Source organism: Ranitomeya variabilis, chromosome 6 (genome assembly GCF_051348905.1).
Source record: "Ranitomeya variabilis isolate aRanVar5 chromosome 6, aRanVar5.hap1, whole genome shotgun sequence".
Taxonomy (NCBI): Eukaryota; Metazoa; Chordata; class Amphibia; order Anura; family Dendrobatidae; genus Ranitomeya; species Ranitomeya variabilis.
The window spans coordinates 566,975,333-566,992,730 of record NC_135237.1 but is presented as its reverse complement, the minus strand read 5'-3'; the positions used below and the strand labels follow the sequence as shown (position 1 = coordinate 566,992,730).

Below are 17,398 nucleotides of genomic sequence, written 5' to 3'. Positions count from 1 at the left end.
ACGCAGTATGAACCTGGCCTAATACATTTGAGGTATTTTCACATTCAGTGATTTCGGCATTTGGATGTCTTGTACTTCCCTGGGAAATGTAAGAAGCGGCGGACAGTGTGCGCATTGTTCCCAGGGTGCGATGATTTCCTCCTCTTATATTATTTGTCCTTTATTCTTTTGGTTATTGTGTGACTTGTGTCATCCGAGCGTCACACCTAGAGAGATCAGATGTAACCAGGAGGCTCCATATCCCAGGAGCTGCGTGCACCACTCCGGCTGCATCCATCGTAGCCATCGCCATGTTAGTGTGTGTGCCGCCATTCCTGACACTGCTGCTCTATGGTGAGTACGTCTAACTGTGCATTCAGTGTGCTCATTCTGACTGTGTGCTCATTTAACTCATTTTGACTTTGCGTTCAGTGTGCTCATTCTGACTGTGCGCTCAGTGATCTCATTCTGACTGCACTCAGTGAGCTCATTCTGATTTTGTGCTCAGTGAGCTCATTCTGATTGTGTGCTCAGTGATCTCATTCTGACTGCACTCAGTGAGCTCATTCTGATTGTGTGCTCAGTGATCTCATTCTGACTGTGCGCTCAGTGAGCTCATTCTGATTGTGTGCTCAGTGATCTCATTCTGACTGCACTCAGTGAGCTCATTCTGATTTTGTGCTCAGTGAGCTCATTCTGATTGTGTGCTCAGTGAGCTCATTCTGATTGTGTGCTCAGTGATCTCATTCTGACTGCACTCAGTGAGCTCATTCTGATTGTGTGCTCAGTGAGCTCATTCTGATTGTGTGCTCAGTGAGCTCATTCTGTCTGTGCGCTCAGTGATCTCATTCTGACTGCACTCAGTGAGCTCATTCTGATTGTGTGCTCAGTGAGCTCATTCTGATTGTGTGCTCAGTGAGCTCATTCTGATTGTGTGCTCAGTGATCTCATTCTGACTGTGCGCTCAGTGATCTCATTCTGACTGCACTCAGTGAGCTCATTCTGATTTTGTGCTCAGTGAGAACATTCTGATTGTGTGCTCAGTGAGCTCATTCTGATTGTGTGCTCAGTGAGCTCATTCTGATTGTGTGCTCAGTGATCTCATTCTGACTGTGCGCTCAGTGATCTCATTCTGATTGTGTGCTCAGTGATCTCATTCTGACTGTGCGCTCAGTGATCTCATTCTGACTGCACTCAGTGATCTCATTCTGATTTTGTGCTCAGTGAGCTCATTCTGATTGTGTGCTCAGTGAGCTCATTCTGATTGTGTGCTCAGTGATCTCATTCTGACTGTGCGCTCAGTGATCTCATTCTGACTGCACTCAGTGAGCTCATTCTGATTTTGTGCTCAGTGAGCTCATTCTGATTGTGTGCTCAGTGAGCTCATTCTGATTGTGTGCTCAGTGAGCTCATTCTGATTGTGTGCTCAGTGATCTCATTCTGACTGTGTGCTCAGTGATCTCATTCTGATTGTGTGCTCAGTGATCTCATTCTGACTGTGCGCTCAGTGAGCTCATTCTGATTGTGTGCTCAGTGATCTCATTCTGACTGTGCGCTCAGTGAGCTCATTCTGATTGTGTGCTCAGTGATCTCATTCTGACTGTGCGCTCAGTGAGCTCATTCTGATTGTGTGCTCAGTGAGCTCATTCTTATTGTGTGCTCAGTGAGCTCATTCTAACTGTGCGTTCAGTGCGCTCAGTGAGCTCATTCTGACTGGGCGCTCAGTGAGCTCATTCTGACTGGGTGCTCAGTCAGCTCATTCTGATTGTGTGCTCAGTGTGCTCATTCTGACTGTGCGCTCAGTGAGCTCATTCTGATTGTGTGCTCAGTGATCTCATTCTGACTGTGCGCTCAGTGATCTCATTCTGACTGCACTCAGTGATCTCATTCTGATTTTGTGCTCAGTGAGCTCATTCTGATTGTGTGCTCAGTGAGCTCATTCTGATTGTGTGCTCAGTGATCTCATTCTGACTGTGCGCTCAGTGATCTCATTCTGACTGCACTCAGTGAGCTCATTCTGATTTTGTGCTCAGTGAGCTCATTCTGATTGTGTGCTCAGTGTGCTCATTCTGATTGTGTGCTCAGTGATCTCATTCTGACTGTGCGCTCAGTGATCTCATTCTGATTGTGTGCTCAGTGATCTCATTCTGACTGTGCGCTCAGTGAGCTCATTCTGATTGTGTGCTCAGTGATCTCATTCTGACTGTGCGCTCAGTGAGCTTATTCTGATTGTGTGCTCAGTGATCTCATTCTGACTGTGCGCTCAGTGAGCTCATTCTGATTGTGTGCTCAGTGAGCTCATGCTGACTGTGCGCTCAGTGAGCTCATTCTGATTGTGTGCTCAGTGAGCTCATTCTGACTGTGCGCTCAGTGAGCTCATTCTGATTGTGTGCTCAGTGAGCTCATTCTGATTGTGTGCTCAGTGAGCTCATTCTGATTGTGTGCTCAGTGAGCTCATTCTAACTGTGCGTTCAGTGCGCTCAGTGAGCTCATTCTGACTGGGCGCTCAGTGAGCTCATTCTGACTGGGTGCTCAGTCAGTTCATTCTGATTGTGTGCTCAGTGAGCTCATTCTGACTGTGCGCTCAGTGAGCTCATTCTGATTTTGCACTCAGTGAGCTCATTTTCACTGTGCGCTCAGTGAGCTCATTCTGATTGTGTGCTCAGTGAGCTCATTGTGTCTGTGCACTCAGTGAGCTCATTCTGACTGTGCGTTCAGGGTGGACGCCACTAGGACGAAGGAGCTACATTGTCATGTAAGTTCATTACTTATTAGGCTGTTTTCCATATGATCTACACCATGAGGTGACTTACTATATATGGGTCCATGATGATATGCGTACTCTTCTATGTGTATAGATGTATATAGTGTTATAGATTAGGACCTGCTATATAACCGCTCAACGCATTGAGGATTGCACTGGCACTTTACCTTTTTCCCATAATGAGACTCATTATTGTGTCGTTTGAGTAAGGATTTTTTTTATAAAACTATGAGTATACTGTGTTCATTTTTTGCCCTCCTTCCCACACTGTTACATATCTTGTGTGTGCGTCCCTGCTTTTAATTGTGATTTTAGTGTCATTCTTTCATCATTGCACTGATACCATGGTTGTTGCTATTCTCAATAAAGTTATTTATGATAATATATTATATATTGTACTGGGACTTTTTTGGTCGGTTTCTTTCTCCCTCCCTCCACTCCTTGTTACATAGCAGAGGTGGTCGGGTTCTGTGTGCGCACAGAAGCTCCTGCTCCTTCTTAGCACCTGGAGGACTGAGCGCTGTTAGCACTTGTCAGGAAATATGAAAGTTCTGATCACTTCACTTACACATACAGAGCTCTCAGCTGCAGTTTCCTCAGCCTGCCAACACAAGGCTGGAATTCTGAGCCACTCTTTATCCCTCTGCTGGTGTGTGTAATCCTAAACCCCTCATTTCCCCCCTTCTTCAATAATTTATATGGCTCTGTGCTGCGGCAGAAAAGTCTCCCTACCCTACTCATTTCCCCCTCCCACCTGGTGGTTAAAACTGGTATAGGAAGCATGAGCTTCTATTGTTCTTTGATGGTTATATATATGGCCACCGATCAGGGCTAGAGATATAAAGATTATATATTCTGGATGTCCATCGAGAGATCTATAACCCCCTGAAATTGCTGGAAGATAAACGCAACAAGTGCAAGGAGCGGGTTTGTCCGTAAGCGGGTCGTGTAACTATGCTGTATTTACACTTAAAAAAATCGCCCCGTGATGCACCTCCTGATCATTGTGTCTTTCATGTACGAGGTTCGTACAGCGAGCTAGGCAAACAATGGGTGCCATAACTCTAAGAAAAGGGGAGGATTCAGCCACTAAGTGAGGTTACCACGGGGGGGAGGGCTTTGGTTTTAGGCTAGGAAATAAGTGAGTGAAGCCACAGTCTTCATGTGTCTTTGTCTGGGGTCTAGCTGCTATACAGGGGGGAAGCTTTGTAGCGACAGCGGCGTTGATAATTATTGTTCCCGCCTGAGTGGGAGTAGCTATATCACCCTCGCTGCAGTGTGCCCATTAGCCAGTACAAAGAAAGACAGCCTTTCTGGTGACTAATTATCCTAGGTGCAGTACCTGGTTTGACCTGGGGGTAAGGGGGGCCCCAGAGAGCTGCAAGTTCCAAACCGGAACTGAGAAGTGGGATAAAGATAAATCCCATTCAGAAAGAACCAGGGGAAACCAAACAACCCCGCTTCATGACAAATTGGTGTAAGTGGTGGGGATGATAAAGGTATCCTCCCCGTGAACCGTAACAGCACTTCTCATATTGTTTACACATATCTTGTTCAGAACTATATATACTGCCATCAGGAAGGCAGAGACAGTAATAAACCATCTCTGCCTTTTTTCTGGGGTGTTTGTCTGCCGGGAGCTCCCCACTCCTGCTGACTCACCAATGACATTTTAGAATGTCACTACAGAGTAATATGTGCACCAGCCAAACATTTTAACTCAATGGGCGGTCTGCAAGTAGTTAAAGAGGCACTCCAAATAACTTTTTCTTACCCTGTGTATATGTGTATGTAGTCCAGTGTCAGTGTGTTAATGTGCTCACCTACCACCATCTTCTCTGATATCCAGCTTCATTCCACTCCTCTTCTGAGTGATGACACCACTCTATGGAGCCTCATTCTGTGCCTTGTTCTGGTGCTCCTTAGCTTTACACTGTAAAATCCACTTATAGGTCCATAAAACCTGAAAAAGTCAGTGATACTGATGCATATGTGCACCTAATTCTCATCCATTTTATTGCTTATTTAGCCCCAACAGGAGCATTATTTCATGATGGAGCCTATCCTGGCAGTGAGACCAACACCAAGCTACTAGAAATTAGTAACATCAGCGCAGGACCAGCAGACCATGTTGTCTCCCTCACCAATGCTACATTTCCTTCTGACACCACAATACACCAGAACAAGGTGATGGATTCAACTGCCTTTCTGTTCAAAATATTTGAACCATTATCAATTAAACCTACGGAGAGAGAAACTCCCACAGGTGTTCCGCTTACAAAGCCTATAGGAAGAATCGATGCCTTATCCCCAACACCAAAACCACATGGTGATATTACACTGCCACCTATGGATCAGGAGATGGAGTTTAAGACATCTGTGGTTACAAGCAGCATAATCCTATCAACTACAACAAGAATCACCAATATTCCACATGAGCTGACGAAAAACATCATCGATGTAACGCACACCATTGTATATACACACAGCAATCAAGAAACCTCTCAACTAACAAGCTCTTTGCCAACACCTACACAAGCCAAAACAGCACTGCCAAGATTTACCACAGATGGGGGATCAACAAAGCCTTCTGACACCATTATCCCATCAACTACAAAAGAAGTCAGCAGTATTCAACCTAGATTCATGAAAAACATCGATGTAGCGAGCACTACTGTATGTAACCAGAGCCTTCAACCAAAAAGTTCCCTGACATCACCTACTTCAAATTCACAAGCCAACACAGCACTCCCAGGATTTACCACAGAACGTGGATCAATAAGGCTTTCTGACACCATTATCCCATCAACTACAGAAGGAGTCAGCAGTATTCGATCTAGATTCACGAAAAACATCGATGTAGGGGACACTACTGTGTACAACCACAGCCCTCAACCAAAAAGTTCCCTGACATTACCTACTTCAAATTCACAAACCAACACAGCACTGCCAGGATTTACCACAGATCGAGGATCAATAAGGCCTTCTGACAACATTATCCCATCAGCTACAAAAGGATTCACCAGTATTCAACCAAGATTCACAACAAACATCATTGATATAGCAGACACTACTGTATATAACCGCAACCCTCAACCAATAAGTTCCCTGACATCACCTGCTTCTAATTCACAAGCCAACACAGCACTCCCAGCATTTACCACAGAACGTGGATCAATAAGGCCTTCTGACAACATTACCCCATCAGGTACAAAAGGATTCACCAGTATTCAACCAAGATTCACAACAATCATCATTGATATAGCAGACACTACTGTATATAACCGCAACCCTCAACCAATAAGTTCCCTGACATCACCTGCTTCTAATTCACAAGCCAACACAGCACTCCCAGCATTTACCACAGAACGTGGATCAATAAGGCCTTCTGACACCAATATCCCATCAACTACAAAAGGAGTCAGCAGTATTCAACCTAGATTCACAAATAACATCATCGATGTAGCGGGCATAACTGTATGTAACCACAGCCCTCGACCAAAAAGTTCCCTGACATCACCCACTTCAAATTCACAAACCAATACAGCACTGCCAGGATTTACCAAAGATCAGGGATCAACAAGGACTTCTGACACCATTATCCCATCAACTACAAAAGGAGTCACCAGTACTCAACCTAGATTCACCAAAAACATCATCGATGTAGGGGACAGCACTGTTTATAATCATAGTCCTCAACCTTTAAGTTCCCTGTCATTACCTACTTCAAAGTCAAATGCCAACACAGCACTGCCAGGATTTACCAAAGATCAGGGATCAACAAGACCTTCTGGCTCTATAATCCCATCAACATCAAGAGGGATCACCAGTATTCAATCTGTATTCACGAAAAACATCATCGATGTAGCGCACACCATTGTATATACTCACAGCCATCAAGAAACATCTCAACTATTGAACTCATCATATACTTCAACCACAAGTATACCATCATCATCCTCCATGTCGGCACCAGTGACATTTATTAACACTGCCAGCACAATGCAAGAGACAACATGGCCAACAAATGATATCCTGACAACTACAACAGAGGATACTACAAATACCATGCTGATACCCAATAAAACACCCCCTACAATTTTGCCCTTTAAGTCTAAAGTCTCCGAACCCAAGCCACCATCTATGACCATGGCAAAAACATCTGCATCACTGAACTCTAACAACCCTAGCACCATGTTACCAGCTATAATGAGTAGTGGAAAAACATTTAATGTGACTGGATCCTGGTCTCCAGAGACAAAATCTGCACCAATGCCTCCTGGTATGTTTGCTGCTACTACAATAGCGGTTATATCTGCATTGGCATCTGTGACTGCCACCAACTGCATTCATGCTGATACCAACATTTAGGGTTAAGAAAACCACTACTAACAGAGACAACACCAACTTCTACTACATGTACACGAATACCAATAACTATGGGCAGGGCACCAATGACACCAACCACTACATCAGCTACAACAATGTCAGCAAAGCCTCCAAATATGAATCCTATCATATCACCAGCTATATCAACAAAGTGGCAACCAATATACCACCAGATATAACAACTCATCACATACATTTTAGTGTAGTAAAACCCTAAACCACAATAAACTGCTAGTAAACCACCACCTTATACCATGACTGCCACCATATCATCTACTGACATAACTGTGCCACCACATTCTAGCATGATTGGTACCATATCATCTACTCATGTAACTGTACCACCACCTTATACCATGACTGGCTCCATATCAGCTGCTAACATAACTGTACTACCACTTTCAACCATGACTGGCTCCATATTATCAGCTAACGTAACTGCACCACCACCTTCTACCTTGACTGGTACCATAACATCAGCTGTCGTAACTGTACCATCACCTACTACCATTACAGACAACATACCATCCACTAATGTTACTGTTCCATCTCTGTACTATTACTGCCACTATGTAATCAACTGTCTTAACCATACCACCACCTTCTACCATGATTGGTACCATATCATCTACTCATGTAACTGTACCACCATCTTATACCATGACTGGCTCCATATCAGCTGCTAACATAAATAACTGTACTACCACTTTCAACCATGTCTGGCTCCATATTATCAGCTAACGTAACTGCACCACCACCTTCTACCTTGACTGGTACCATACCATCAGCTGTCGTAACTGTACCATCACCTACTACCATTACAGACAACATACCATCCACTAATGTTACTGTTCCACCTCTGTACTATTACTGCCACTATGTAATCAAATGTCTTAACCATACCACCACCTTCTACCATGACTGGTACCATACCATCCTGCTGTCGTAACTATACCATCACCTACTACCATTACAGACAACATACCATCCACCGATGTTACTGTTTCACCACCTTCTATTATTACTGCCACTATATCATCAGCTGACAAAATTGTACCACCACCTTCTACCATAGCTGGCCACATATAATTTCCCGCAGCAATGATCACATCAACACCTACTTGAACTTACCCAAGATAATAACAACAAAACCAACACCTAGAACGACTGACCACACACTCATCTGCACCAATTATTCCAGCTCCATCAAAGTGGATTAAACTGATTACCACCATATCTCCAGATACCAGGGACAAAACCATCCCCTACATCGAAACACCACAATCATCACCAGCTTCAGAGAGATCTACAAATTCCAGAATAAACACCAACACTTCATCGACCACAGAGACCCCCGAAGAACAGAGCTCAGAAATCACAACTACAAGACCAGAATACACCTTTAACCCAAAAATCACAGTGAGCAACTCTGGAGGTGCGTAGACATTTTTATAACTGATATGGTTTATAATACTAGAAATTCAATATTCATTATATTCACAAATGATTGCTCTATAAAGTACTATATATATCCCTCCCATATGAAGGGTAAAGTACCAACTATCAATATATCTCTCACATGCAGTGTGACCAAGGAATAAAGTGATCTCCACTATGGTACTTATGTAAAATAACAATTTTATTTAGACCAAATATACAAAACATGTAAAAATATAATTTACTACATGCAGAGAAGGGTGCAAAATCCGCAATGAGGGACTATGCTGCCATAGGCATACTCATAACATGCAGGATAAGCACTAGCACATATGAACAAGATTTGACCACTGATGAGAACAGCCTAACTATATTTGGGTGTCATAATAATAATATTTGGACGCCTCCAGAAGAAGCGAACGCGAAACACGCGTCGGGGCAGAGGGACGCCGGGGCACTCACACAGGACGCACAGCAAGGTATTATATCTTTGTCCACATTATCTACTATACATTTGCCATACAGGTTTATAGCCGCTATTAATTTGAGCTTGATGGCAGCTGGCTTTTCCTACCTTGGAGACTTTTTATTGTCAGGTACACTATTGCATTGCCTCTATAGCTCTTAGTAATTATGACACCCAAATATAGTTAGGCTGTTCTCATCAGTGGTCAAATCTTGTTCATATGTGCTAGTGCTTATCCTGCATGTTATGAGTATGCCTATGGCAGCATAGTCCCTCATTGCGGATTTTGCACCCTTCTCTGCATGTAGTAAATTGTATTTTTACATGTTTTGTATATTTGGTCTAAATAAAATTGGGGGCCTGGGCTGGGTGGCTGTTGAAGTATATACACCGCACAGTACCTCTCCCCTGTATATATACACCACACAGTACCTCTCCTCCTGTATATATACACTGCACAGTACCTCTCCTCCTGTATATATACACTGCACAGTACCTCTCCTCCTGTATATATACACTGCACAGTACCTCTCCCCTGTATATATACACCGCACAGTACCTCTCCTCCTGTATATATACACTGCACAGTACCACTCCTCCTGTATATATACACTGCACAGTACCACTCCTCCTGTATATATACACTGCACAGTACCACTCCTCCTGTATATATACACCACACAGTACCTCTCCTCCTGTATATATACACTGCACAGTACCACTCCTCCTGTCCTGTATATATACACTGCACAGTACCACTCCCCTGTATATATACACCGCACAGTACCTCTCCCCTGTATATATACACCGCACAGTACCTCTCCTGTATATATACACTGCACAGTACCTCTCCTCCTGTATATATACACTGCACAGTACCTCTCCTCCTGTATATATACACCGCACAGTACCTCTCCTCCTGTATATATACACACCGCACAGTACCTCTCCTCCTGTATATATACACCGCACAGTACCTCTCCCCTGTATATATAAACCGCACAGTACCTCTCCTCCTGTATATATACACTGCACAGTACCTCTCCCCTGTATATATACACCGCACAGTACCTCTCCCCTGTATATATACACCGCACAGTACCACTCCTCCTGTATATATACACTGCACAGTACCACTCCTCCTGTATATATACACCACACAGTACCTCTCCTCCTGTATATATACACTGCACAGTACCTCTCCCCTGTATATATACACCGCACAGTACCACTCCTCCTGTATATATACACTGCACAGTACCACTCCTCCTGTATATATACACTGCACAGTACCACTCCTCCTGTATATATACACCACACAGTACCTCTCCTCCTGTATATATACACTGCACAGTACCACTCCTCCTGTCCTGTATATATACACTGCACAGTACCACTCCCCTGTATATATACACCGCACAGTACCTCTCCCCTGTATATATACACCGCACAGTACCTCTCCTGTATATATACACTGCACAGTACCTCTCCTCCTGTATATATACACTGCACAGTACCTCTCCTCCTGTATATATACACCGCACAGTACCTCTCCTCCTGTATATATACACACCGCACAGTACCTCTCCTCCTGTATATATACACCGCACAGTACCTCTCCCCTGTATATATAAACCGCACAGTACCTCTCCTCCTGTATATATACACCGCACAGTACCTCTCCCCTGTATATATACACTGCACAGTACCACTCCCCTCTATATATACTCCACACAGTACCTCTCCCGTGAATATATACACCGCACAGTACCACTCCTCCTGTCCTGTATATATACACTGCAGAATTTACAATAGCTATCACTCATGTAAGAAGTGAAATCTGGCATTGTACTCTACCTATATTTCTCTGCTATATCTGGGCATCATGAATCGTGGTATGTGTTAAAGGGGGGGGCCACTGAGACTCTTTCGCCCGGGGCCCTCAAAAACCTGGAGCTGGCCCTGAATATAACTACTATAATACTGCCCCTAAGTACAAGAATATAACTACTATAATACTGCCCCTATGTACAAGAATATAACTACTATAGTACTGCCCCTAAGTACGAGAATATAACTTCTATAATACTGCCCCCATGTACAAGAATATAACTACTGTAATACTGCACCTATGTACAAGAATACAAATACTATAATGCTGCCCCTATGTACAAGAATATAACTACTATAATACTGCCCCCTATGTACAAGAATATAACTACTGTAATACTGCACCTATGTACAAGAATATAACTACTATAATACTGCCCCCTATGTACAAGAATATAACTACTATAATACTGCCCTCATGTACAAGAATATAACTACTATAATACTGCCCCTATGTGCAAGAATATAACTACTATATTACTGCCCTCATGTACAAGAATATAACTACTATAATACTGCTCCTATGTACAAGAATATAACTACTATAATACTGCCCCTATGTACAAGAATATAACTACTATAATACTGCTCCTATGTACAAGAATATAACTTCTATAATACTGCTCCTATGTACAAGAATATAACTATTATAATACTGCTCCTATGTACAAGAATATAACTATTATAATACTGCTCCTATGTACAAGAATATAACTTCTATAATACTGCTCCTATGTACAAGAATATAACTACTATAATACTGCTCCTATGTACAAGAATATAACTACTATAATACTGCTCCTATGTACAAGAATATAACTACTATAATACTGCTCCTATGTACAAGAATATAACTACTATAATACTGCTCCTATGTACAAGAATATAACTACTATAATACTGCTCCTATGTACAAGAATATAACTACTATAATACTGCTCCTATGTACAAGAATACAACTACTATAATACTGCCCCTATGTACAAGAATATAACTACTATAATACTGCCTCCTATGTACAAGAATATAATTACTATAATACTGCCCCTATGTACAAGAATATAACTACTATAATACTGCTCCTATGTACAAGAATATAACTACTATAATACTGCCCCTATGTGCAAGAATATAACTACTATAATACTGCCCTCATGTACAAGAATATAACTACTATAATACTGCTCCTATGTACAAGAATATAACTACTATAATATTGCCCCTATGTACAAGAATATAACTACTATAATACTGCCCCTATGTACAAGAATATAACTACTATAATACTGCCCCTATGTACAAGAATATAACTACTATAATACTGCCCTCGTGTACAAGAATATAACTACTAAAATACTGCCCCTATGTGCAAGAATATAACTACTATCATACTGCCCTCATGTACAAGAATATAACTACTATAATACTGCTCCTATGTACAAGAATATAACTACTATAATACTGCCCCTATGTACAAGAATATAACTACTATAATACTGCTCCTATGTACAAGAATATAACTTCTATAATACTGCTCCTATGTACAAGAATATAACTACTATAATACTGCTCCTATGTACAAGAATATAACTACTATAATACTGCTCCTATGTACAAGAATATAACTTCTATAATACTGGTACTATTACTATTATAGTAATTATATTCTTGTACATAGGGGCAGTATTATAGTAATTATATTCTTGTACATAGGAGCAGTATTATAGTAGTTATATTCTTGTACATAGGAGCAGTATTATAGTAGTTATATTCTTGTACATAGGAGCAGTATTATAGAAATTATATTCTTGTACATAGGAGCAGTATTATAGTAGTTATATTCTTGTACATAGGAGCAGTATTATAGTAGTTATATTCTTGTACATAGGAGCAGTATTATAGAGGTTATATTCTTGTACATAGGAGCAGTATTATAGTAGTTATATTCTTGTACATAGGGGCAGTATTATAGTAGTTATATTCTTGTACATAGGAGCAGTATTATAGAAGTTATATTCTTGTACATAGGAGCAGTATTATAGTAGTTATATTCTTGTACATAGGAGCAGTATTATAGTAGTTATATTCTGGTACATAGCAGCAGTATTATAGTAGTTATATTCTTGTACATAGGAGCAGTATTATAGTAGTTATATTCTGGTACATAGCAGCAGTATTATAGTGGTTATATTCTTGTACATAGGAGCAGTATTATAGAAGTTATATTCTTGTACATAGGAGCAGTATTATAGTAGTTATATTCTTGTACATAGGGGCAGTATTATAGTAGTTATATTCTTGTACATAGGAGCAGTATTATAGTAGTTATATTCTTGCACATAGGGGCAGTATTATAGTAGTTATATTCTTGTACATGAGGGCAGTATTATAGTAGTTATATTCTTGTACATAGGGGCAGTATTATAGTAGTTATATTCTTGTACATAGGGGCAGTATTATAGTAGTTATATTCTTGTACATAGGGGCAATATTATAGTAGTTATATTCTTGTACATAGGAGCAGTATTATAGTAGTTATATTCTTGTACATGAGGGCAGTATTATAGTAGTTATATTCTTGCACATAGGGGCAGTATTATAGTAGTTATATTCTTGTACATAGGAGCAGTATTATAGTAGTTATATTCTTGTACATAGGGGCAGTATTATAGTAATTATATTCTTGTACATAGGAGGCAGTATTATAGTAGTTATATTCTTGTACATAGGGGCAGTATTATAGTAGTTATATTCTTGTACATAGGGGCAGTATTATAGTAATTATATTCTTGTACATAGGGGCAGTATTATAGTAATTATATTCTTGTACATAGGAGCAGTATTATAGTAGTTATATTCTTGTACATAGGAGCAGTATTATAGTAGTTATATTCTTGTACATAGGAGCAGTATTATAGTAGTTATATTCTTGTACATAGGAGCAGTATTATAGTAGTTATATTCTTGTACATAGGAGCAGTATTATAGAAGTTATATTCTTGTACATAGGAGCAGTATTATAGTAGTTATATTCTTGTACATAGGAGCAGTATTATAATAGTTATATTCTTGTACATAGGAGCAGTATTATAGAAGTTATATTCTTGTACATAGGAGCAGTATTATAGTAGTTATATTCTTGTACATAGGGGCAGTATTATAGTAGTTATATTCTTGTACATAGGAGCAGTATTATAGTAGTTATATTCTTGTACATGAGGGCAGTAATATAGTAGTTATATTCTTGCACATAGGGGCAGTATTATAGTAGTTATATTCTTGTACATGAGGGCAGTATTATAGTAGTTATATTCTTGTACATAGGGGCAGTATTATAGTAGTTATATTCCTGTACATAGGGGCAATATTATAGTAGTTATATTCTTGTACATAGGAGCAGTATTATAGTAGTTATATTCTTGTACATGAGGGCAGTATTATAGTAGTTATATTCTTGCACATAGGGGCAGTATTATAGTAGTTATATTCTTGTACATAGGAGCAGTATTATAGTAGTTATATTCTTGTACATAGGGGCAGTATTATAGTAATTATATTCTTGTACATAGGAGGCAGTATTATAGTAGTTATATTCTTGTACATAGGGGCAGTATTATAGTAGTTATATTCTTGTACATAGGGGCAGTATTATAGTAATTATATTCTTGTACATAGAGGCAGTATTATAGTAATTATATTATTGTACATAGGAGCAGTATTATAGTAGTTATATTCTTGTACATAGGAGCAGTATTATAGAAGTTATATTCTTGTACATAGGAGCAGTATTATAGTAGTTATATTCTTGTACATAGGGGGCAGTATTATAGTAGTTATATTCTTATATATGGGGCAGTATTATAGTAGTTATTTTCTTGTACATAGGGGCAGTATTCTAGTAGTTATTATTTCTATGGAGCAGTATTATATTAGTGATATTTCTGAACTTACAGTGGAGGGCAGTATTATGTTAGATTCTTGCACTTTATTTGTTAATGTTGCGCCATGTTTTCTAGTCTATTATAACATTATTAGTGGTTTTTCTCTCTGCAGGGAGGATAATATTACGGGTGAAATTGGTGTCATCTCCCACCACAAACTTTGCTGTTGCAATGAGAAACCTTTTACAGCAGGTAATTCCCGTTTTTCTGAACACCTATGAGAATTCTGTGACATTCTTGCTGTATTATAAGATGATTCTTTGCAGAAGGAATATTGTAGAGTATTTACTGGAAGAAAGGAAGAAGCACAATTATATCCTAACTTGGTTCTTCCCAGCGACCTATAAATTGCACGTATAGTGACATGTAAAAGTTTGTGCACCCCTGGTCAAAATTACTGTTATTGTGAACAGTTACGCAAGTTAAAGATGAAATGATCCCTAAAAAGGGCTAAAGTTACAGAATACACATTTCCTTTGTATTTTAGGGGGAATACAAACAAGGAAAAAAGATATATGTTCATCTTTATACATTTTAAAAATTACAAAAAGGAAAATGGGTTGGTGCAAAAGTTTTGGCACCCTGCATGGTTAGTACCTAGTAGCGCCCCCTTTTGTCTCAGCTTGTAAACACTTTTTGTAGCCAGATAAGAGTCTTTCAGCTCTTGTTTGAGGGCTCTGTACCTGATCTCATGACCTTACTATTTGGCGCCCGCACTTGTATCAATGTGGGGCTTATGCTGCATTATCATAATAGCAGTAATTGGATCACTGATTGGAAGTCGTGATCATTTCTAGTAGTTCTTTAGGCGACTCTTCCTATTAGGGAATAACATGAGATGATACATTCTCTATTTTCATGGTCACATGTCCTATAGTTTTGGTATTTGCAGTTTGAGCAGATAGAGCCGGGTAGTGTATTGTGCGGACCACTAGGAGGCAGTGTACCCTAGGATTAGATCTTGCCTGTCCCTGTGGTATAAAGTCCTAATGGAGAACCTTCCCTCCTCAGACTTGTCTCCTCCTGGATCGGCAGATTCCGGCAGAAGATGTGACTGTGTCCTGGGCTCAGCAGATGTTCCTGCCATGCGTCACCGTCATGGGAATCGGATTTTAGAGTGCTCCTCACCATTCGCTGCATATTCATTTTCTAGTCAAGACAACCTGTCTCCTCCATACATCTGTGACCTTGTCTCCCGGTACTTTCCTGCACGCAACCTCCGATCCTCACAAGATCTCCTTCTCTACTCCCCTCTCATCTCCTCTTCCCACAATTGTATACAAGATTTCTCTCGCGTATCACCCCTACTCTGGAACTCTCTACCACAACACATCAGACTCTCGCCTACCATCGAAACCTTCAAAAAGAACCTGAAGACCCACCTCTTCCGACAAGCCTACAACCTGCAGTAACCACCGATCAACCAAACCGCTGCACGACCAGCTCTACCCTCACCTACTGTATCCTCACCCATCCCTTGTAGATTGTGAGCCCTCGCGGGCAGGGTCCTCTCTCCTCCTGGACCAGTCGTGACTTGTATTGTTTAAGATTATGGTACTTTTTTATTATTTATACCCTCCTCACATGTAAAGCACCATGGAATAAATGGCGCTATAATAAATAATAACCATAATAATAATAGTCATGATCTGCCGACGATACCGCAGTCATTTGGCCATTTTAGAACTGTGTGTAGAGCCCACAAGTCACACTTCTCATGGGATGTGTAGTTATTGTAAAAGCCCCTTTAAAAAAAAGTAGAAAAAAAATATAATAAAGCAGAAAAGACTACAGAGAATCTGATAGATAATAATAAAAAAAATATGAATATTTAGGATTGGCGATCAACTCTTATGCCCCCCACTATGACCATTCCTGACCGGCCCAGCCAGAGCCGTGACCTAAACCCAAATGAGCATCTCTGGAGAGACCTGAAAATGGCCGTCCACCAACATTCACCATCCATCCTGACGGAACTGGAGAGGATCTGCAAGGAAAAATGGCCGAGGATCCCCAAATCCAGGGGTGGAAAACTGGTTGCATCATTCCCAAGAAGACTCATGGCTGTACGAGCTCAAAAGGGGCTTCTACTCAATACTGAGCAAAGGGACTGAAGACTTATGACCATGGGATATTTCAGATGGGGTGCAGAGTGTACATTAATGAGAAAAAAATGAACTTTTCTGAATTTAACAAATTAGATGACGTCGCGGCTTGTGATTGGTTGCGTGGCGGTCACGTGACCGCTCACGTGACCAATCACAAGCCGCGACGTCATCTAAGGTCTTTCAAGCGCTCATTCTTAGGAACGGAGGCTGCCGGTTACATCGGTAAGGTCCAGGCTGCGTCGGAGAGGTGAGTATATCAATATTTTTTATTTTTATTAGTTATTTTACACATTAATATCGATCCCGATACCAATTCCCGATATCACAAAAGTATCGGATCTCGGTATCGGAATTCTGATACCGCAAATATCGGCCGATACTTGCGGTATCGGAATGCTCAACACTAGTCACGACGACACAACAA

The 17,398-nt window shown here is 40.7% G+C and overlaps 1 protein-coding gene and 1 long non-coding RNA gene across 2 annotated transcripts; both read left to right on the top strand.

Moving 5' to 3' along the window:
• The first annotated feature begins 220 nt into the window (after nucleotides 1–220).
• LOC143783333 (uncharacterized) lies at nucleotides 221–7,114 on the top strand. The gene is made up of 2 exons (XM_077271735.1): nucleotides 221–333; nucleotides 4,773–7,114. The coding sequence occupies exons 1-2, from the start codon at nucleotides 291–293 to the stop codon at nucleotides 7,112–7,114; spliced, it is 2,385 nt and encodes a 794-aa protein (XP_077127850.1). The 5' UTR covers nucleotides 221–290.
• A 733-nt stretch (nucleotides 7,115–7,847) lies between these two features.
• On the top strand, nucleotides 7,848–16,802 carry LOC143781657 (uncharacterized). The gene is made up of 3 exons (XR_013216790.1): nucleotides 7,848–8,567; nucleotides 14,979–15,058; nucleotides 15,878–16,802. It is a non-coding gene; the product is annotated as an uncharacterized LOC143781657 (long non-coding RNA).
• The last annotated feature ends 596 nt before the right edge of the window (nucleotides 16,803–17,398 follow it).

Excerpts from the sequence above, each read along its gene's own strand:
- LOC143783333 (XM_077271735.1), top strand. The coding sequence starts at position 291 with ATGTTAGTGTGTGTGCCGCCATTCCTGACACTGCTGCTCTATG. Across the intron at positions 334-4,772 it reads CCTGACACTGCTGCTCTATG|CCCCAACAGGAGCATTATTT; the intron begins GTGAGTACGTCT and ends TTGCTTATTTAG.